Source organism: Bolinopsis microptera, chromosome 3 (genome assembly GCF_026151205.1).
Source record: "Bolinopsis microptera isolate Bmic1 chromosome 3, MBARI_Bmic_1.0, whole genome shotgun sequence".
Classification (NCBI taxonomy): Eukaryota; Metazoa; Ctenophora; class Tentaculata; order Lobata; family Bolinopsidae; genus Bolinopsis; species Bolinopsis microptera.
The window spans coordinates 7,003,348-7,025,967 of NC_087074.1; the positions used below are offsets into that span (position 1 = coordinate 7,003,348).

The 22,620-nt window shown below is 39.3% G+C and overlaps 1 protein-coding gene across 3 annotated transcripts in view; it reads right to left on the reverse strand.

The window, feature by feature from the left end:
• The window catches only part of LOC134813480 (nucleosome assembly protein 1-like 1), a 62,892-nt gene that overhangs the window by 1,308 nt on the left and 38,964 nt on the right, over positions 1–22,620 (reverse strand). Inside the window, exons 2-6 of one of the 3 annotated variants that reach the window (XM_063821278.1) lie at positions 9,145–9,377; positions 8,531–8,683; positions 1,291–1,606; positions 833–1,017; positions 53–181 (exon numbers count right to left, since the gene is read on the reverse strand). In XM_063821278.1, coding sequence (XP_063677348.1) covers positions 53–181; positions 833–1,017; positions 1,291–1,606; positions 8,531–8,683; positions 9,145–9,372 — 1,011 coding nt within the window. In that variant the 5' untranslated portion in view covers positions 9,373–9,377. Of the gene's footprint in view, positions 1–52; positions 182–832; positions 1,018–1,290; positions 1,607–8,530; positions 8,684–9,144; positions 9,397–22,620 lie in introns of those variants that run through there. The other 2 variants (XM_063821277.1, XM_063821276.1) reach the window with 2 other exon arrangements.

Here is a 22,620-nt window from a genome sequence, read left to right on the forward strand (position 1 = left end):
CAACACATTGATTAATAAATAAATAATCTAATTAATGGTATGTTTAACTCACATAATCGCTGGTGTCACTATAGTCTTCATCACTTTCCCCATCATCTAAATCACTTTCAATGTCGGTAACTTCGTTCGTAAAGTACCAGATAGCTTTGGGGATGATTCTTTCTCTGATGTACTGGCCAATCTGGATATAAACAGGTTTGATGAAGGGCAATTTATGAGAAAGTTTATTAACTCGAGTGGTGAGACCGAGCCAGGATTTGAGAACCATTTCAGACACTATAAATTAGATTATATAATATCCTGGATCAAAATGCATGTGTAAATCGTATTCAGACTTCAGCTCTATATATAATAAGATATCTCGTGAGTCGTGACAAAGTGAACGGTCCAATTCTCTCTCATGACATAAAGGTAACTAGATTTTAACTAATTAATCAAGTCAGCCTGTCATGCTAAAGTTGAATTCTCTCTACATTATAACACTAGCTCTGTAACCGTGTACATCAGTGGCTTCCAACCCGGTGAGATGTAAAGCCCGCGTTATTATTAAACTATATACCGTTATGAATTGAATTGTTGAAAAGTATAAATAAAGCATAAGATTTGTGCCGTTTTCTTTGTGTAACATTATATTGAGTTATATTTTCAGAATATTACCGGAGTAAGACAAAGGCTTCCTAACAATTCTCTAAGGTTATCCCTAATCCCCCGATTGAACATTTAGTGGACACATCATTCAACAAAGGTTTTAACAAATCGTCAGTTGAATAAAATATAATAATTCACACGCACACCGTTACAATAAAATCATCTCCTTAAAGTCTGCTCTAACCTCGAAATCAGTCGTGAGGAGGGCTTCCAACTCTTCGTCCACACTTTCTTCATCTTCTGGCATCGAGGGAGGAAAGAAGAAGTTGAAGAAACTGTCTTCTTTTATCGTTTTCTGAATGATACGGGTCTGACCCTTTCCTTTCATCCTCTGTTTCTTCTTAACTACTTTCTGAGTTACATTCTTACCTGGTAAAATACACATTAAAAGCTATGTTAAAGTCTGGTGTGTGTTCAAACTTAAATAAATATGAATATTGAATATGTTGTACTCATGTACCGTACGATATATTTATATGACTTTCACAAGCTAACTGAAAATAAACTTTCTCAAACATGTTGAACTTTTCTGCTAATTAAAAGCCAGTTGCTAGTTAAAGAAACTATTCAGGTCATTTCTTCAGCACAATAATTATAATCTGTGTCCCGGAAACTCTACCTAACCTAGGCCCTAGCACAAACCTTTCTTCCAGTTGATATTACAGCCAGTAGATCCAATAATCTCGGGCCCATCAAACGCAACAGGGTCCATCTCATCAGGCTCCGACTTCATGTGATATGTTTTAGTCAACACGCTATCTTCAAAATACTCGTTCTCCGTGAACACGAACTCCAGGACGAAGCCCATGCCATTCTCAGGGAAGGAGACGTTGATGTCCCGCAGTGCTTCTAAAATGGGTTCGTCATGCGGCTGCGTCATCTCGGCAAGTATTTCCGTGTTCTTGAAGATAGTGAGCCAGAACCCAGGTATTCCTTTATCTGAGTCATTATCGTTCTCCTGAGATATTTAATAATATAAATAAATTGAAGTTTAAAAATACCACTATTAAGATGAAATTTATACCCAGCGTGTTTAATCTAAACATCCCCGAAATGTACATGTGATTTGTATATTAGTGTGTCGCTATTGTCAACACACAATAAAGATGGATGATAAGTAAGAAAGTGAATAACTGGTCATGGTCCAGACATACGCCACCAATCTGTGTTGGAAGATTTTACAGCGAAAGAAGACCATAAATGATTTGAGTATTTTGAGAGTATCAGATGCTGGCCCTGTTGTTACTATCAAAGAATATAATCTAAGATCTCCGGTCAAGATAATATTATCACATCGAGTAGAAATGTCAGAGAGCAAGTGTGTTCTTAGCTTTGACACAGTTACAACACTTGAAATCTTGATCAAGTTTCCGCAAGAATTTGTTGAATGATTACCAGAGCAAAAACCAGACTTGATTGTTATCACAGTCCCTGCTGTAGTGCTGTAATGCCCTGACACTTGAAACACCGAAGAAAAAAGATACTATCATAGACTGATATCCAATAAACACCTTCCTTGATTAGCAAGAATGGATCTTATAACATTACTTACTTTAAAGCTTGCATTGCTGTTTTTGAGAGGATTAACAGCCAAAATCAGTTTATCATCACAAGAAGTGGAAGCACATTCAAACAGCGTTGATGTACTAGGATTCTGTTTCAAAATCCTAGATTTCAATTCCTCCGCAGCATTATTAATTCTTTTGACATTTAACTCTTTTGACAATCCCACAATGTGGACAGTTGGTACTCTAGTTGACACTTTCACAACTTTATGCTGAGCACCCTTAAGTTTAGCAGTCAGAACATCAACATCAAGTTGAGAATTAAGAACCATTCCAGTAGTATTAGATTTCTGCATGTGAAAAGTTTTGTTTACTGTGACACCATTTTCTACGCATATCTTTTCTATTTTTTCAGCGCTGATAAGTTTACCCAGTTGGTCCTTATGTACTGAAACCTCTTCAGTCAGATTTTCTGTTCTCTGCTTATCATTCCAAGCATTATCCTCCTCGTTAGAGTCAGGGATCGAAGAAGACTGATGTGTAGCTATACTATTGTTCAGAGGAGATATTAGCATATTTTCTAACTCTTTCAATTCAAACAACAAAGATTTATTCACTGCATCAATCCTATCATCCAAAAGAGAATACCTATCCCGGATAGGTATTCTGCTAAATCTCTTTATCTTTCCTTTTTCCACCTTACACTCGTCACAAAGAAACACAAAATTACCAGCCCGATTAGCATACACACCCTCTTTATTAGCAGCCTTAATAAAGGACTTGTAGAATCTAGAGGGGCAGATAATGTCTTGGCCCTCCTTTTTACCACCTTGGTCATTCAAACATACAGCATGGTACGGTCTATTACACTCGTGACAACATAGTGATTTGTTTTCAGCATTAGTATCAAGACAGGAAGTACATTTTCCCTCAGAAATGAATGCATAATTCAAATAGGTAGAAGCTCTTGGCTGAGTTGAAGCAGAAAGAGGAGATGAACTGATATCTGACTGAATAATATCTGATGTTACTTTGACTTTCTTCATGTCTTACCGCTGTTACCGTTAGCGGACTTTTAGCGGACGTTACTTGTACTTGTATTTAGTTGAAAAGCACGGATTATCGACACGTAACAAAATGTAACTACTACTATTGTAGAGGGTATAAGATAATTGGTCAATTGGGGAGCCTTGATTAGAGATCCAGTTTAGAGATCCAGTTTAGACTTTTAGAGATCCAGTTCATAGATCCAGGGATCGAGAGAGCCTTACATATAATATTATTATATTGTCTGCACTAATTTTACCCGTATTAACCCAGGATCAGGTTATTAGCGTAGCTTAATATTGTGTGTTAGGCAGATTACTAGCAGTGTTTCATCCAAACAACTGTGTACACCAGTTTTAATCGACTTGCCTACAAGACAAATTCTTAAATTCATTCAAGTCTGCAGTCAACAAGCATTTGCTTACTGCTTTACTGCACAAGCACTTGAGACGAATGACATGAACTGGAAGGATTCAAATTTTGTATCATTAGAAAATTAAATAATTTGGCAGATCACACGTTAATAGCGACGAGCAACAAAACTTTACCTCAAAACGAAATGTGACTATCTTCGAACTTTTTTACAATGCTAACTTCAATGACATTTAGCTGATAAAATATCTGTGTGCATTCTTTCAGACCCAGTGTCACTGTCCTAAATTTATGTAAAGAGATAAGATATATTTGAATTATAGTAATAGTGTTATTATATTTCTACATGTGTGTATATTTCTACATTGATTGTAATTAATAAGGGGGAGGGTTCACCCTGATTTTTTTGTGAAACTTGGTTTCGAGATAGCAGTTGACCAACAAACTAGGACCGGTGACCGAACTTTTGAGGGGGTCTCGGACCCCAACCGCCAAACGGTGCCCGCGGGGCAGCCACGCCCATATTTGGTCCAAATTAGGCCCAATTTAGCCAAATACCCTCAACATGCCCAAACCCCAGATTTTAGGTGCTCTACTTGTAGCTAGTGGTCCCCTGAACTCGTATATGAATTTTCATCAAGATTGGACAAAAAATGACTGAGTTATGAGCCAAAAACCATATGCCCATATTTGGGCATACGCACCAAATTTGGTCGATTTTGGCCCATAAATTGGTCAAATATCAATATTTTTGAATGAAACCAACTTTATATGGAAGGCAAGCCTATACTACACATTCTCTATGATTATCAGCTCAGTATCTACCTAACTGTGGATTCTGTGTTCAATTAATCGCAAAAAATGAACAAAATCGCCCATATCTCAGTTCGCGATATTTGCGAAACTGATTTCGTTCAAAACAATAGAACTCAATAGGGTTTCAATATTTTTACATGAAATTTTCAGAATCAACGTAGAATCGCATTTCGACCTTAAGTTTTAATATGGAATTTTGAGTTAGGCCTTTAAAAAAATTTGGCGGCCAAATTCTGAAAAATGCCCGGCAAATTTCAGAATTTGGCCGCCAAATTTTTTTAAAGGCCTAACTCAAAATTCCATATTAAAACTTAAGGTCGAAATGCGATTCTACGTTGATTCTGAAAATTTCATGTAAAAATATTGAAACCCTATTGAGTTCTATTGTTTTGAACGAAATCAGTTTCGCAAATATCGCGAACTGAGATATGGGCGATTTTGTTCATTTTTTGCGATTAATTGAACACAGAATCCACAGTTAGGTAGATACTGAGCTGATAATCATAGAGAATGTGTAGTATAGGCTTACCTTCCATATAAAGTTGGTTTTATTCAAAAATATTGATATTTGACCAATTTATGGGCCAAAATCGACCAAATTTGGTGCGTATGCCCAAATATGGGCATATGGTTTTTGGCTCATAACTCAGTCATTTTTTGTCCAATCTTGATGAAAATTCATATACGAGTTCAGGGGACCACTAGCTACAAGTAGAGCACCTAAAATCTGGGGTTTGGGCATGTTGAGGGTATTTGGCTAAATTGGGCCTAATTTGGACCAAATATGGGCGTGGCTGCCCCGCGGGCACCGTTTGGCGGTTGGGGTCCGGGACCCCCTCAAAAGTTCGGTCACCGGTCCTAGTTTGTTGGTCAACTGCTATCTCGAAACCAAGTTTCACAAAAAAATCAGGGTGAACCCTCCCCCGATTTTAAGGCTTTAGTGTACTTATACTGCCTCTGGGTAGTGCTCCTAAATCAACATCTCAATGGGATGGTTCATTTTAAAGATTGAACATCACGTCAGAGTGGGAGAGAGAGAGAGAGAGAGAGAGAGAGAGAGAGAGAGAGAGAGAGAGAGAGAGAGAGAGAGAGAGAGAGAGAGAGAGAGAGAGAGAGAGAGAGAGATAGAGAGAGAGAGAGAGAGAGAGAGAGAGAGAGAGAGAGAGAGAGAGAGAGAGAGAGAGAGAGAGAGAGAGAGAGAGAGAGAGAAGACAGATCACGCCTTTGTTAAACAGTCACACACTCCCAATATATGATAACCGTGATGCAATCTGTGGTGGAGCGGCTGATCAAACAGGCATTGCATAACCCAGACTTATTAGTGTTATAACCTGAACAAAAGGCTCGCCTACACTCTACCACGCACACGTGTATTACAAGATTGCAATATTCTGACTACAATAGCACTGGCATGAGAGAGCTGTGTCATTAGGTAATTATTAAATATTCAAATCATTAGTTGAAATTGCCGCTGAACCATAGTGAATGAAATGTTAGAATGTGAATTTGAATGCTCTTTAGTGTCTTTATAGTAAAGTAAAGGTAACCTCAGGAATATGTTACAACAAGACCCATCATTGGAGGTATATTGGAATGCGCAGAATGTACACACTAGGCTAACGGCTAACTATTACACAATAAAGGGAATCTACCCCCTCTACTCCTTTATAATCTACCCCCGTGTATAATGTTTAACAGCCCGGGACGTGTCTGTTTAAAGGACCTGTGCCTGGAGTGGGAGCCTAATCACAACTTATGGATTGTAATGGATTATTCATATTTGCAACACAACATATATAATGATATCTACCCCCCTCTACTCCTTTATAGGGGGGGGTGTCATGTCCGTCTATGTCCGCCTATGTCCTGTCCTTTTTGGATTCTATGAGACAACGGACGTGTTTTTTGGGACATTGGCGGACACGGACGGACATTGGCGGACTCGGACGGACATTGGCGGACTCGGACGGACATTGGCGGACTCGGACGGACATTGGCGGACCCGGACGGACATTGGCGGACTTGGATGGACATTGGTGGACATTAGCGGACATTGGTGGACATTAGCGGACAAACATTTTGAGGACTGAAGAGTACTGAAGAGTACTGAGGAGGATGGCTGAGAAGGATGGCTGAGGAGGATGGCTGAGGAGGATGACTGAGGAGGATGACTGAGAGGGAGGAGAAGGATCAGGAAGACCCAGGAGGAGGAGGAGGAGGAGGACCCAGAAGGAGGACCTAGGAGGAGGAGGAGGAGAACTGAGGAGGATGACTGAGGAGGAGGAGGACTCAGGAGGAGGACTGAGGAGGACTGAGAAGGAGGAGGACTGAGGAGGATGGCTGAGGAGGATGGCTGAGGAGGATGACTGAGAGGGAGGAGGAGGAGGAAGAGGAGGAAGAGGACTGAGGAGGAGAAGGACTGAGGAAGAGAAGGAGGACCCAGGAGGAAGAGGACCCAGGAGGAGGAGGACCCAGGAGGAGGACCCAGGAAAAGGCCCCAGGAGGAGGAGGACTGGGGAGGAGGAGAACTGTTGAGGACTGATGAGGAGGACTGAGGACGAGGAGGAAGAGTAGGAGGAGGACTGAGGAGGGGAGGATCAGGAAGACCCAGGAGGACCCAGGAGGACCCAGGAGGAGGAGGAGGAGGAGGACCCAGGAGGAGGAGGAGGACTGAGGAGGAGGACTGACGAGTGACGATGACTGAGAAGGAGAAGGACTGAGGAGTACTGAGGAGGATGGCTGAGGAGGATGGCTGGGGAGGATGGCTGAGGAGGATGACTGAGGAGGATGACTGAGAGGGAGGAGGAGGAGGACTCAGGAGGAGGACTCAGAAGGAAGAGGAGGAGGACTCAGGAGGAGGACTCAGGAGGAGGACTTAGGAGAAATGAGAAGGAGGACTGAGGATAACTGAGAAGGAGGAGGAGGAGGAGGACTGAATAGGAGGAGGAGAAGGAGGGGGACTGGGAGAGGACTGGGGAGGAGGAGGACTGATGAGAAGGATGAGGAGGAGGACCCAGTAGGAGGAGGACTGAGGACCGAGGAGGAAGAGGAGGAGGATGAAGAGGAGGAGGAGGACCCAGGAGGAGGAGGACTGAGGAGGAGGACTGAGGAGGACTGAGGAGGATGGCTGAGGAGGATGACTGAGAGGGAAGAGGAGGAGGAGGAGGAGGGGGACTGGGGGAGGACTGAGGAGGAGGATGGAGGACTGAGGAGAAGGATGAGGAGGAGGACTGAGGACTGAGGAGGAAGAGGAGGAGGATGAAGAGGAGGAGGAGGACCCAGGAGGAGGACTCAGGAGGAGGAGGAGGACTGGGGAGGAGGAGGACTGTTGAGGACTGATGAGGAGGACTGAGGACGAGGAGGAGGAGTAGGAGGAGGACTGAGGAGGGGAGGAGGAAGAGGAGTGAGGAAGATCAGGAAGACCCAGGGGGAGGAGGAGGAAGAGTAGGAGGAGGAAGCATCTAAATGTTATTTCCATTTTTGTCCGTTTTTGTCCATTTTTGTCCGTTTTTGTCCGCTCTATTTTTTGTCCGTTTTGAAAATATAGGGTACCGAACGGACAAAAAACATGATCCCCCTATAACAGCAAAAATTGAACATTTTATTTAGCAATTTAGGTATCCATTTGCATTAATGTCCGCCTATGTCCGCCTATGTCCGTCTATGTCCGCCTATGTCCGCCTATGTCCGCCTATGTCCGTCTATGTCCGCCTATGTCCGCCTATGTCCTGTCCTTTTTGGATTCTATGAGACAAGCGGACATAGACGGACGTGACACCCCCCCCTTTATAATATATTATGATAAATAATTCAGATTTGCAACACGCCAGCTGGTTGAGACGATTACAGATAATTTTGTAGCTCAACCAGTCGACCACTGAACCAGTGTGTATTTATGGGATCAAGGGAGGAATTCTTTACTGTTATTACATATATATGTATAAATTATCTCTTGTAACATAGGACCAGTAAACCTACAAACGGAACTTATATGCTAGGTGGTGACGGATGATAACGTAGGCGAGAACTAGGTACCTACATCAGCTTTCTAACTTCAACAATCAACACTAAAAGTAAATGCGTGTAAACTGCAAAGAAACATAACACAATTGTAAATTTAATGCATTTTATAGAAAATTCACCTGTTTTTCGTTGTCTGTTTTCTCGTTGTCTTGCTCCTCCCCAAACAGAACGCACTCGCTTGCAGTTGGTTCAACTTCTCCCGAAACAATTTCTGCTCGGCGTTTGTATAAAGGCGCGTACTTCAGCGAATACTCAATTTCTAATCTGTGCACCTGTAAAGTAGAGTCAATTAATTAGATAAGGACAAATTCTGCCATCTCTAAATAGGGAACAGTCTCTACAGTCTACATTTTACTGAACTGTACACGAATTGACCTTATTACATTAACTTATCAATAATTTATTAATTTCATAGATGTGGATTCTGGTGAGTAGTGCAGTGTTGCGGCATCTTCATTTTAAACCTTAAAGTTGACATGTGATCAATCTATGCAATTATACCTGAATCCACATCTATCACATGCAATGATCACAAAGTGTACTTTTTGAGTGTTCAACGCTATTAGGGTCTGTTAACAGCTCATAGAATTGTCTTCAGAATCTTGAACAAGTATCTTATTAAATTAACAAGTATCGTCATTCTGTTAAAAATTGAGTATTAAATTCTATTATAATTCTAATGAAATAACTATTTAATCATTTCCAGACTTTTGATAAAGAAACAGCCAGCTACCTGCTGAAAGAAGTCAGCCTCAATCTTAGTGGTCTCAAGTTGAATGTTCTTGATGGCATTAACCCTCTTCCTAACTGCTGGAGGGAGATCCAACTCATCCAGCTCGGGTTTCTTGATTGTCATTTGACCAAGCTTCTCCTGGAGCGCTGCAAGGGTGTTGGGATCCTGGATTGCGTTGAAATTGTCTATCTCCTCCCCATCAACACCTTTTTTTTCTGTACTGGCCATTGCAGCTAATAAAAAACATTTTATTTGAAGACAATCAAAGCTTGGATAGTTATATCATAATAAATAGCTATAAACCCAAAGTCCTGATAATTAAAGTTTAACTCTTCCACATAAATTAGCAAAAATTGCCCCAGTTGATATATTAGTACAAGCAGCTAGACTAAGGTGGTTTGGTCATGCATTGAGGAAGAAGAAAGAACTAGAACACACTACTATCTTTGCATTGGATACCTAAGCAAAGGTTTAGAGGCACTCCTTAAAGGAACCTTGAGGGTGCAGCTCTCGCCTATCTTTAAAGGTGTCAACAACATCACTGTAGATGCTGCAGATCAACAAGCAACAGACAGTGTACATTTAGAGGGGTTTCATACGTTGGAACAAGGAGTTACTGTGTGGTGCAGGCCACTATAAAGACTAATAATAATTTTTTTTAAACTTTTTATATTATATTAAAAATTGACTTTATTTATTTATTTATTTATTTTATATTATATTAGTGGCACAACAACTTGAAATGCACAGGTGTACCACGAAAACAGTTCAGGACACTGAAAGGGTATTAGACTTGATACACAAAATAAACCTTAATGTGTATGCATTTTCCAGTAGAAACAATTAGGGAAGACAATTGAAGATTATTATTGAATTTTTATATTGAATTTTTATATTGAATTTTTACATTGAATTTTTATATTGAATTTTTATATATAATTTCGATATAGGGTCATTGTTATATTATGTGTATATTGTTTTATTCTTTGTAAGAGGATAAATAAATATTTGTAAATTTCTGCTTGGCGAGTAAAAAAATTAGGGAAGACTAGGATTGAAAAAATATTAAGATACAATATTATGAGCAGGTTTGAGAAGAAATGTTTCCAGATAATAATAATAATAATAAATTAATGTTATTTTTATACAGCACCAAAAGGTTAAATATTTTAAATTTAACCCTTACGCTCAGCTGTAAATGATACCTAAATGACAGTAGAGATCGTGCATCTCGCCTTGGACTGGAGTAAATACGGAAGTTGCCAAATTGTCGTTTAATGTGGGACAATTTCGAAAAACTTAACTACGGTACTAGCAAAACTGCGCGTTTTTAGAGAATTTTTTAGAGAATTTGTTCAATTTTAGGGAGGGGCGCCAAAAGGGGAGGGGGCGCCAGCAGTGAGGCGCTTTTTCAGCGGGGGGGGGGGGGGGCAACAGGCAACGTTACGCCACTGAACCGCATTGGCAGATCTTTTGAGAAAATCGAAAGAGCTCAAAAGCACGATTTTCAAAAATGTTTATCTGACACCTGATCGAACCCTGGAGCAGAGAGTAAAACATCGAAAACTGGTAGCAGAATTGAGAGAGAAAGCTCGAGAAACGCCAAACGAACATCATTTTATCAGGAACGGTGCAGTTTGCAGTCAAGTAAAATCAGTAAAAGATAAGAACACTGTCTCGACAAGTTCAGCAATCAAAAGTAGCAGTGCAGGAGTAACTAAGAAAAAGGAAAAGAAACCCAGAAAACTTTTACCGCATTACATAGAGTGTTATCGACGACCACCAATAGGATACGTGTCACCAGTCACAACTGACTCATCAGATTATGATAATTTAGACAATTAAAATTTTGGTGCCCCCCAGTGGCGTAACGAAAGGCCCTGCTGACCCCGCTGTGCAGGGGGGCGCCGTCTTAGGGGGGCGCCAAATCGTCGTTTGAATGTGGGACAATTTCGAAAACTTAACTAAAGTACTAGCAAAACTGCGCGTTTTGCTCTACATACACACTTTTTTAGAGATTTTACCGGCGTATTCTCTAAAATCACCTAATTTGTTCAATTTTAGGGAGGGGCACCAAAAGGGGAGGGGGCGCCAACAGGGGGGCGCTTTTTTCGGCAGGGGGCGCCAACAGGCAACGTTACGCCACTGGTGCCCCCTTTTTCAAATTTGTTTGTTTGTTTTTCAAATTCCATTGATATTTATGTAACTTGAGTAACTTTTTCTACCAAAACGTTTTCGATCGGGAATCGTTTTAAAATTATTATGGGGAACATCTTGACTTGATATTGTCGTTTGAATGTGGGACAATTTCGAAAACTTAAGTTAAGTACTAGCAAAACTGTGTGTTTTGCTTTAGATACACACTTTTTTAGAGATTTTACATTTTACTGGCGTATCCTCTAAAATCACCTAATTTGTTCAATTTTAGGGAGGAGCACCAAAAGGGGAGGGGGCGCCAACAGGGGGCGCTTTTTCGGCAGGGGGGGGCGGGGGCGCCAACAGGCAACGTTACGCCACTGTTGTAGCCTATAATAATTAGAAGTTTGTTAAATAGATACATACAACGGTTTTAATATTATTACATGACACATTATAGGATTGAATTAATATTGTTATTAAAATACTCATTGTAGCCATATAATTTAGATTTTCATCATCATATGCTACGCGGGTTCAAGTGAAACAAATTTTTTTTAGTGAAACAAATTTAAAATTTTATCCTTTATTTTACAATCATAATATAATAATATTTATAAGCCTCCGTTTTGAAAGTTTTAAATTTTAATATATTCACATTTATATTTAAAATTTAATTTAATGTATAAGTCAATAACTGGCCGCCAAAGCCGCGCATTCTTGAAAACAGGATTAAATTGTTCATGATTATACGACAAATAGAAATAAATTTAAAACTATCCGTGGTTTTTTTAATAAATAAATTACAAATTATACTTACTTGATACTTGATAAGGTCTCCTCAATCATTCGAGTGGCCTGCACCAAGGAATTGCCGCTTATGTCGTATCATCTCTCTCCAGTGCTTTCGGTTTCCTGCCAACTCTTGGACCTTATCAAATACAATGTCTGGATCTCCTGTGAATGTTACTGCGTCTTCTAGGACACAGGTTCGCCAATTCTTTCTTGGCCGCCCACGTGATCTTCGGCCGTGAGCAGGTGTCCAGTCAAGTAGATACTTTGGTAGCCTGGTGTCCGGCATTCTAGAAACATGTCCAAACCAGCGAAGACGGTTGGCACTGATGTAGGTTATAACCGGGTTTATTCTTGCCCGCTCCAACACTTGAACATTGCTCGTCCTGTGGAACCACTTAATTCGAAGGATTCTCCTCAAACAGTTTTGATGAAAAACTTCGAAGCGATGTAGTTGCTTTGAAGTAGTGTTCCAGACTTCGCTTCCATAAAGTAATATTGTTAGAACCGCTGCAACATATATACGTATTTTGGTGTTAGTTTGGATATTGCGATTCTTCCAAATATTACCGAGCTGATTGAATGCTCCTGAGGCTTTCTGGATCCGTGCAGACAAGTCCCGGTCAATAGTCCCATCACTTGATATAATCGACCCAAGGTAAGTGAAGTTGCTGACTTGCTGGATAGCCGTGTCTCCTACTGTAATGTCCACCGTTGATGCTTCAGTATACGGCCTCTGTGATGTATTCTTGCCGATGGCCATAACCTCTGTTTTCTTCGCATTGATTCTGAGGCCAGCCTGAGCCGCATACTTGCATAAAAGATCAGTCGTCTCCTGGAGACCGTCCTTGGTGTTGTCCATGATAGCCAAATCATCTGCATAGTCAAACCCCTCTCTCCTTCTCCTCTCTTCAGGTTTATTCTTCAATTTTTAAAAAAATTAGATAGCAGATATATTTTCTTTTAAGGGGGGGGGCCAATGGATATTTTTTTGTGAAACTTGATTTCGAGATAGCAGTTGACCAACAAACTAGGACCAGTGACCGAACTTTTGAGGGGGTCCCGGACCCCAACCGCCAAACGGTGCCCGCGGGGCAGCCACGCCCATATTTGGTCCAAATTAGGCCCAATTTAGCCAAATACCCTGAACATGCCCAAAACCCAAATTTTAGGTGCTCTACTTGTAGCTAGTGGTCTCCTGAACTCGTATATGAAATTTCATCAAGATTGGATAAAAAATGACTGAGTTATGAGCCAAAAACCATATGCCCATATTTGGGCATACGCACCAAATTTGGTAGATTTCGTCCCATAAATTGGTCAAATATCAATATTTTCCACTGAAACTTACTTTATATGAAAGGTAAGCCTAAACTACATATTCTCTGTAAGTTATAGCTTTATATCTGTTTAAATGTGGATACTAAGGCGAAAAGACCACAAAAAATGAACTAAATTGCCCATATCTTGGTTCGCGATATTCGCGGAATTGATCTCATTAAAATTGTAACAACTCGATCAGTTTTCAAAATTTTTCCATGAAATTTTCGGAATCGACTCGAAATCGCATTTCCACCTTAGTTTGAGAACAAATTTTTGATTTAGGCCTCCAAAAAAATTTGGCGGCCAAATTCCAAAATTTTCCCGGAGAAATTCAGAATTTGGCCGCCAAATTTTTTTTGAGGCCTTAATCAAAAATTTGTTCTCAAACTAAGGTGGAAATGCGATTTCGAGTCGATTCCGAAAATTTCATGGACAAATTTTGAAAACTGATCGAGTTGTTACAATTTTAATGAGATCAATTCCGCGAATATCGCGAACCAAGATATGGGCAATTTAGTTCATTTTTTGTGGTCTTTTCGCCTTAGTATCCACATTTAAACAGATATAAAGCTATAACTTACAGAGAATATATAGTTTAGGCTTACCTTTCATATAAAGTAAGTTTCAGTGGAAAATATTGATATTTGACCAATTTATGGGACGAAATCTACCAAATTTGGTGCGTATGCCCAAATATGGGCATATGGTTTTTGGCTCATAACTCAGTCATTTTTTGTCCAATCTTGATGAAATTTCATATACGAGTTCAGGAGACCACTAGCTACAAGTAGAGCACCTAAAATTTGGGTTTTGGGCATGTTCAGGGTATTTGGCTAAATTGGGCCTAATTTGGACCAAATATGGGCGTGGCTGCCCCGCGGGCACCGTTTGGCGGTTGGGGTCCGGGACCCCCTCAGAAGTTCGGTCACTGGTCCTAGTTTGTTGGTCAACTGCTATCTCGAAATCAAGTTTCACAAAAAAATATCCATTGGCCCCCCCCCTTAAATGAAGTAATGGCATTATACATTGTTTGTTATCGTATGTATGTTGTGTATAGTGTTTGCTGACTGGGTATATGCTATATATTTTGAGGCTCACGACGTCTCGTCCCATGGGTGGAGTTGTAGGCTGAGTATGTGTTCAAATCTCCTTACTTCGTATGGTGAAACATTGAAAGGTTTGCCTTAGCCTTTGGGACGAGTGTTTGCCCACCGGGGATCCAAATATATGATTATCATGGACATTACTTTGACACATAAACTAATCAAACGACTTTAATGATTCCAGAAAATTTTACTAACTGCATTTAGCTAGTTTATAGTAAATACACACGATCGCAGAATAGAGGAGCACAATTGGGTTCCTTGTTCTGCGACTGAGTTTCCTCGGTGGGCCGACAGGTTTTTGTTGTGTAGTAGTGCTGGGAAAAAAAAAAACGCTTTAACTATCAATGAGAGTACAAATTTTTAATTCTTGACCTTAGTGCCACAGTTTCTGTGGTAAAAACAAATTTATAGTTAAACGTTATATATTGTAGAAGGGCATGATTTACTCACATCACTAAGCATCTGGATGGATAATTAGCACACAAAGATAAACTGACCTTTAAACATGACCACCAGCTATACCACGTAACCATAGCTCCGAAATAAATAAATTGCTCTACATAGAAACATCTGGCCTGATCCTATCACATTGTGGTCCCCAGGGGTTCGGTAAAGCCCTTACAGGCAACTGGGTCCTTTTACCAGCCACAATAAAATTGATCATGCCAGTACTGTCATAAACTGTAACCAACTATTTAAAAATTAGATATCTTTTGCTAAATTTTAAATTTTAAGTCATAGAGCAATCTTCTCAATTTTAAAATTTTTAAGAATTATATTTTACCCTAACTATGATGTGGTCATGGTGGCATTTCATACTTAACTAAATTTCAACTTTGAAAGTAAATAGATTATTAGTGACAACAAAATTATAGTTTAAGACATCCATTCTACATTGTGTTTCCAATATTAGAATTTATGATATGTATTGATTGAATAATTGGTAATAAATTTAACTTTTGTTTTATTAAACTTTTGTTTTATTCAGTATCCAGGACGACTGTATCCTGACCAGAGCTGGTGGTAGCTCTCTGCAGCACTGCCCCGTGTGACAACACTTTGTTATCCTCAGCCCGCTGCGCAGGCAGGTTGATGCAAACATTAAAGATAGGTGGACCCTGAATATCCCCCTGCCCAGAACCAGATGTAACGTCAAACCACTCAGAGAGCTCGCCATTATGTCTGACAGCGCTGACGGTGCCGCAAAAGAATGCTTGCATTATGCGAATGTATTTACAAGGCAAGCCATAATGACTGAAAGCTTTCCAGATAAACTCCCGATTAAGTGAATCGAAAGCAGCTTTAAAGTCAACAAAATTTATGTAAAGGGGGAGATTAAACTCAATGCTGTTGTGAATAATAGTACGGAGCGAATAAATCTGATCTATGCAAGACCTGTTTTTCCTGAACCCGCACTGATTCTCTCGGAGCAGTTCTTCAAGCCCCGCATTCATCCGTCGCAACACTATTATCTGATAGAGTTTTGATGCCGTGGAGCGTAGGGTAATGCCCCTGTTGTTCGAGCAGTGTGATGTATCTATCAATGAGAATGATCCTGAGCTATTTAACTTTCATTTTGCAAATGTTGGATCAAGATTACAAAATCAGGCCCCCAATATTGAAAGAGTTAGTTTTACTGATTTTTTACCTCCTAGAACTTCTAACATCTCATTTGATAGATTCCAAGAAATAAATGAAACTGATATCCTAATGTATGTCGAAACACTCAAGAATGACAAGGCCTCATTTGACGATGTGCCTCTATTTTTACTTAAGCAAGCTGTACCACACATAGTTGAGCCACTGACCCATATTGTCAATTTGAGCCTTAATACAGGTGTTGTACCAACCCTTTGTAAAAAAGCTAGAGTAACTCCCATCCATAAGGCAGGAATGAAAGATGATCCTAATAATTACAGGCCAATATCCATCCTTCCACTTGTAGGAAAACTTATAGAATACTTTGTCGGCAAGCAACTCACCGATTACATGGAAGAGAACAAACTTTTCATCCGGCATCAATATGGCTTTCGGAAAAATCACTCCACAACTTATTTGATGTACGATCTGATGGACGAAATATATATGAGTAAATCTAAGTCTTATAAACCAGGAATCATCTTTCTTGATCTTAAGAAGGCCTTTGACACAGTGAATCATGAAATATTGCTTCAAAAATTGGCATATTATGGAATTGGTGGCATTGCTTTAACCTGGTTTCAGAACTTCTTATCTTGTAGATATCAATGCACAAGGATCAATGGCAAAATAAGCTCATTTTTAGAAGTTCTGAGTGGTGTACCACAAGGAAGCATCATTGGGCCTATATTATTTAGTATCTTCATAAATGACATCATTTATGCCTGTAACCTATCTAAGCCCTTTCTATTTGCAGATGATGGTGCACTATTCTTTGATCAAACCTGCAGAAGCACATTTATAAACATGAAAATAGAACTTATGACAATCTTTAAATGGCTCAGTGTAAATAAATTATCACTCAATGAAACGAAGACTGAATTCCTATTGTTTGATTCTGTTGATCAACATGATGAATTAACCATTGAATGTAATGAGGTAACTTTCACAATCAAGGAGTGCAAAGAGACAAAATATCTTGGCCTCATTCTAGATAGTAAATTAAACTTCAAAAGCCATGTAGATTATATTATTAAGAAGGTCATGAAGAGAATTGGTGCCATGTATAGAAGTAAAGCACTGCTACCCATTAAATATAGGAAAATGTTTGCCAATGCACTCATGTTGCCACAATTCGATTATTTAGACACGATCTATTGTAGAGCTGGCAAGACAAAACTTGCTGAACTTGACACTCTGTACAAAAAGGTAGCCAAAATAGCTCTCAACGTTCCACAAACAGAGAGCAGCCTTAATGTTTATAGAGACATGAAATGGTTACCACTCCATCTTAGACGACAACTCCATCTGTCAAATTATATGTTTAGAATCATCCATGACAATTGTCCTACAAACTTTATGAACAAATTTAGTTACATATCAGGAGGTAGTAGGAGCGGCGAAAGCTGCAACCTATATGTTAATAGATCAACATCACATAAAAACTTTCAATACTTGGGGGCAAAATGTTGGAATAATGTTCCAACAGATCTACGAAATCTGCCCGATGTTAAAAGCTTAAGTGATTCGTATAAGAAACAGCTACTCTCATCTATAACAACAGACCTTAATTATACCGTCGACAATTCATATGACAAATTTTACACTGCAATCATAGTCGACGATAACTAAGTATCTTCTAATTCTTTTAAATCTGAGGCATATATAATTGATGTATCGAAAGGATTTTCCCTTTTTTTACCTTTTTTTGATTGATTTTGCACATGACTGACATGTTTTAACTGGAGGAAGGGTTCGCACAGTGGTAGTTTTATAAACCACTTTTAATTTATTGACCTATTATTTTAATTCAATAAAGTGAGACAGTAACACTAGTGGATGATAGAAACATAAACTTCAAACGAGGAATACAAATCAAGTCAGACAAAGCCTCCTGGAGTTTCTGCCATCCTGTAAATGGTATATAAGATTAACATCAGTCCTCTTTTAGTTTTTCTTTCTGTTTCTTCACGGTATCCGGCTTTATTAGGCGATCTTCACGGATACCAGAACATGTAGCAGGAGAACTTATTCGTTAGGCGTTGGCAGCTGTTTAGAAATGCTTCTTCTGTAGATCTTTATAAATCTTCTTTCTTCTGTGTATAAATGGCCATATGTGAATGATGATTAAATGAGATGGGTGTGATATGAGGATAGATTATGCAATCCTCTCAACTAACTTAAAAGCCAGTGGTAATGAACCAAAACAAACAAATACCAGCTCCACAAAGAGTTATGCAGGCTAAAAGGCTGCCTCATAAAGGAGGACTTCAGAGGGAGGTTAAACAGGTGTCTCAACTGACTAATATATATCCCCTTTTCATTTTTTTTCCATTTTTTTTTTTTTTTCTTTTTTTTTTTTTTTCAGTTATCCTAAACACAGTTCAGGTTACTGACCGGGACTTCGGATTTTTATATTATCATTTTACAACAACCCAGGGGAACCAGGCTATTGGCCGGGACTTCGGTCTTTAAATTTTTTTTTTTTTTTTTTTTTTTTTTTTTTTTTTTTTTTTAATTTTAAGTAAACATTTTTATAATCATAGCAAAACTAGTCAAATAACTTAGTTTGCACTTTAAAAATCCCATGAAACTCACACGCACTGATTTTAAAAACTAATCTGCAAAAGTAAAAAATAAAGATTCTGACTCAAAACAAAAATGACATTAAAATGTATGAAAAAGCTAAAAATATAAACGATAAATCCATAAATAAAAAATAAATTCGATGTTCACTCTTTAAAAATACTAGTCCCTCTCAAAACACATACGCAGACTTTGAGAACTAGGCCCTCTCTTAGTCAAAACATCAGCAGGCATCGTCCTTGAGGGCATAAAGTTAACAGTTATTTCACCCTTCTCAACCATTTCCCTTAGTGATGCCATGGTAACTATCAGTCTTTTTTCAATGGGGTCCTTTGTCTTCTGTACAAGCTCTAGAAGTCCTTTATTGTCAATAAAACAGTCTATGGTCACATTTAAAGAATCTCCCAGTATTTGTTGTAGTGTTTGCTGAATAAAAATGGTGTGATCAGCCGCTTTCAGGAGTGCAAGGCTTTCAGCGGCTAAAGTACTGTAACAGACTCTGTCCAACTTTACAGATTTCCAACAGACAGGGTTTTTGACTCTACCATCTTTATCCGAAATAAGTATCAGATACCCACACTGACTACCATTGTTACTAAGATTTCCAAACGATGCATCACTGTATGTAAGTAGTCTTACTCCATTGTTTATGTTAGGCAGTTCTCTGAAGGTCAGTGGGGCATCTTCATCAGTTTTAAGCTTTTTGACTATCTTGTTGTGAAGCATTATGTCTGAGACGTTGGGATCTTTCAGATTATTGCTCAACTGACAAGCATCAAACGAAATATCTGGTCTGGTTTGGACAGATAACCAGATAAGTTGTCCAACACCTGATCTGTACTGTACATACTCTTCGTGAGTCAGAGCATGTGTTTTCTGGCTTCTTCTGTTACTTGATAGTCCTATGGTCTTTAAAGCACTGATATAATCTGACTGTCCAACAGTGATTTCATATGAGATTGGATCTTGTTCCACCTCAAGTCCAAGATATGTGAATCGCGATGCTTCCTGTGACTTAATCTCAAATCCATGCAGCACATCTTTGTGAATATTAGACTCAAAACCTTTGGTCCCTGCATAGATGAAGTCATCTACATGTACAGTCATTATTCCTGCAAGATCTTCTTTGTCAACTCTTGAAAAGAACAGAGCATCATCATATAAACATTTCTTTAAACCAGCTTGTTCACTGTGGTCTTTTACATTTTTGTACCACATCTTTGCAGCATCTGACAGTCCATAAACACATTTGTTCAGCTTCCACAGTATTCCTGGTTTATAGCATTCCTTTGGAGGGGTAAGATAAACTAGTCGCTCAATTGGTTTACCTTGTAGAAATGCTGAGGTTATATCAAGAGAATGAATAGGCCACTTCATTGATGCTGCTACTGTGAATAGAAGTCTTAGAGATTCTTTTCGACAAGTAGGACTGACTCTTTCGGTACTATCAAGAGGAATTTCCTCAAAACCTCGAGCTACCAAACGGGCCTTTTTCTTATGACCATTGTCATTTGTGACCCACCTTGTCGAAATGGGGACAAACTGATCATCTACTTCGTGAGCCTCAACCTCTTCATACACATTGTTTTGCTTCCATTTTTCGATTTCGTCAGTCTTCTGTGACTTATAGGGGTCAGTGTTTAACACTTCGATACTGACCTTCTTCTTCTCATACTTTGACTTAGCTTTGCAGAACTTCTGCTCCTTTGTAGACATTGATTCCTCTACATTAGTTTCGTTGCTTTGTGGTATATTATCTGTGCTTACAGTATTATTATCATCCTCTTCAGCAGGAGCAATATCGAAAGCGTTCAACAGAACATCATTTTTCAGCATTTGAGTTGCATTGTAAAATTCTTCAACAGTGTGATTAGGCTCATCTGGTGGATCAGTCCCACTTACTTCGGAAACATCTTTTGAGTACAGTTCATTTACATTGACAACATGAATCCGGTGGCATCGAACAATATACCCACCATGTCTTACAACTACAACTTTCTTGTCCACACCTATAACTGTTCCTGGTCCTCGCCATCGCTTATCATCATTTCTTTTGTAGTATACCATATCACCCGACTGTATCTCATCAGTGTACACTTCTCTAGTTTTTGATCTAATGGCTCGTCTGATCATCTCACTAGCTTCGCTTTCCATCATTCTTTTTCGAGCACTGTAGATGGCAGAGATGTTCTTGGCAACAGTTTCACTTGGACTCTCATCTTCAACAATCGTTGGACTAGCATAGGGATCATCAATAGAAGTGAGAGATGGATTTTTGCCAAAGATTAACTGATATGGCGAGAAACCATTTACATTTGCCAAAGTGTTCTTGGCATGACAGGCCCATGCTAAAGCAACTTCAACTGAGCATTTAGTATCTTCCATGATCTTTATCATACTGTTAGACAAAAGGGCATGGTGCCGTTCTACAAGGGCATTGCTCCAAGGTGCTTCAGCTCCAGTAGTGATGATATGAACGTTGAATTTCTCACAGAGGTCAACAAAACTTTTGTTAACATATTCCCCTCCATTGTCACTCATGAACTTCTTCGGTGGTCCAAAAGTGTTGATCCAGTGTGTAAAGACACTTTCCACAATGGTTTCCTTGTCTTTTGACCTGATAACTTTTGCAGCAGAGAATCTGGTTTTATGGTCAATCATGTGCTGGATGTAAATGTTTTTATTCTTGTCGTACACCTTAATATCCATGGCAACGGTATCATTGAAGTCTTTGGCTAAAGGCATACAGACTACTGGACGATTATTCGGTCGCTTGTATCTCTTGCACACATCACAGTTAGACGATACTGTGTCAATCTCTCGAGCAATTTCCTTGGTAAGCTGTCCTGCTGTTCTTAAGAGTGACTTTAACTTTTCAGGTGGGGGATGGGCGAATTGCTTATGTAGCTTAATCGCTATCTTTCTTTTGTCAGTACTTTCCATGGTCAGGTTTACAATTTCCTCTCCTGATTTACATAAGCAGACTTGTTGATGGATAGTATTCTTGCTCAGAGGGATGCTACAGTGTCCTGATTCATTGAAGATGATTTTCTGCTTTACACCAAAAGCCTTCACTGTGTCATCTCCAAAGTCCAATACCATTCTAGCATCTTTCATTGACTGTTTGCTAATCAGTAATGGAATCTGATCATCAACAACTTGTGCCACAATGTTCACCTGTTTGTCACATACAACGGCTGGGAATGTGCAGCATGTCCTTGACTTTGATGGTGCATTATCTCCAAATTTAAACGATACATGTTTCTCTTCATAGCACACCTTAATGAAATCTTCTGGAGACAGCGACTGAAGATAGACTTTCAACCATTCCTTTCCACAAACCGTTTTGTTGCATCCACTGTCAAGAACTGCTAACCCAAAGTTGTCACTGGTAAATTGGTCCATAACATTTGAGTTCTCTTCTTGGGCAGGAGCATTCATAAAGAGATTTACATTCTCACTCGTTACCTGATTTCCACTTTTGTTTATTCTGCGGCGTTCTGGACAATCTCTAGAAAAGTGGTAAATCGACTTGCAAACATTACAAGTAAAATGCCGCCCATATTTGTCTGTTGGGTTCATTTTTCTGTCACTTCTGACACCCGCAGCTACCTGATGTTGACTATCCTGCTGTTGATTCTGTTGTCGGTATCCTCTGGCTCCTCTACCATTTCCTCTTCTAAAGCCATATCCCCGGTATCCTCTTCCCGAATAGCCACTTCTTCCTTGGCTGTAATATGCATGCTGCTCCATTTCCTGAGCATTCAGTACTTCATTTTCATTTTCGTATTCATCATACATATTAAACTGATTTTCAATACAGGAGTTATCAGTATAAAATGTAGAGTCTTCTTTAACTACACCAATCATTCTCTGGTGTGAACTTTCTGGATCT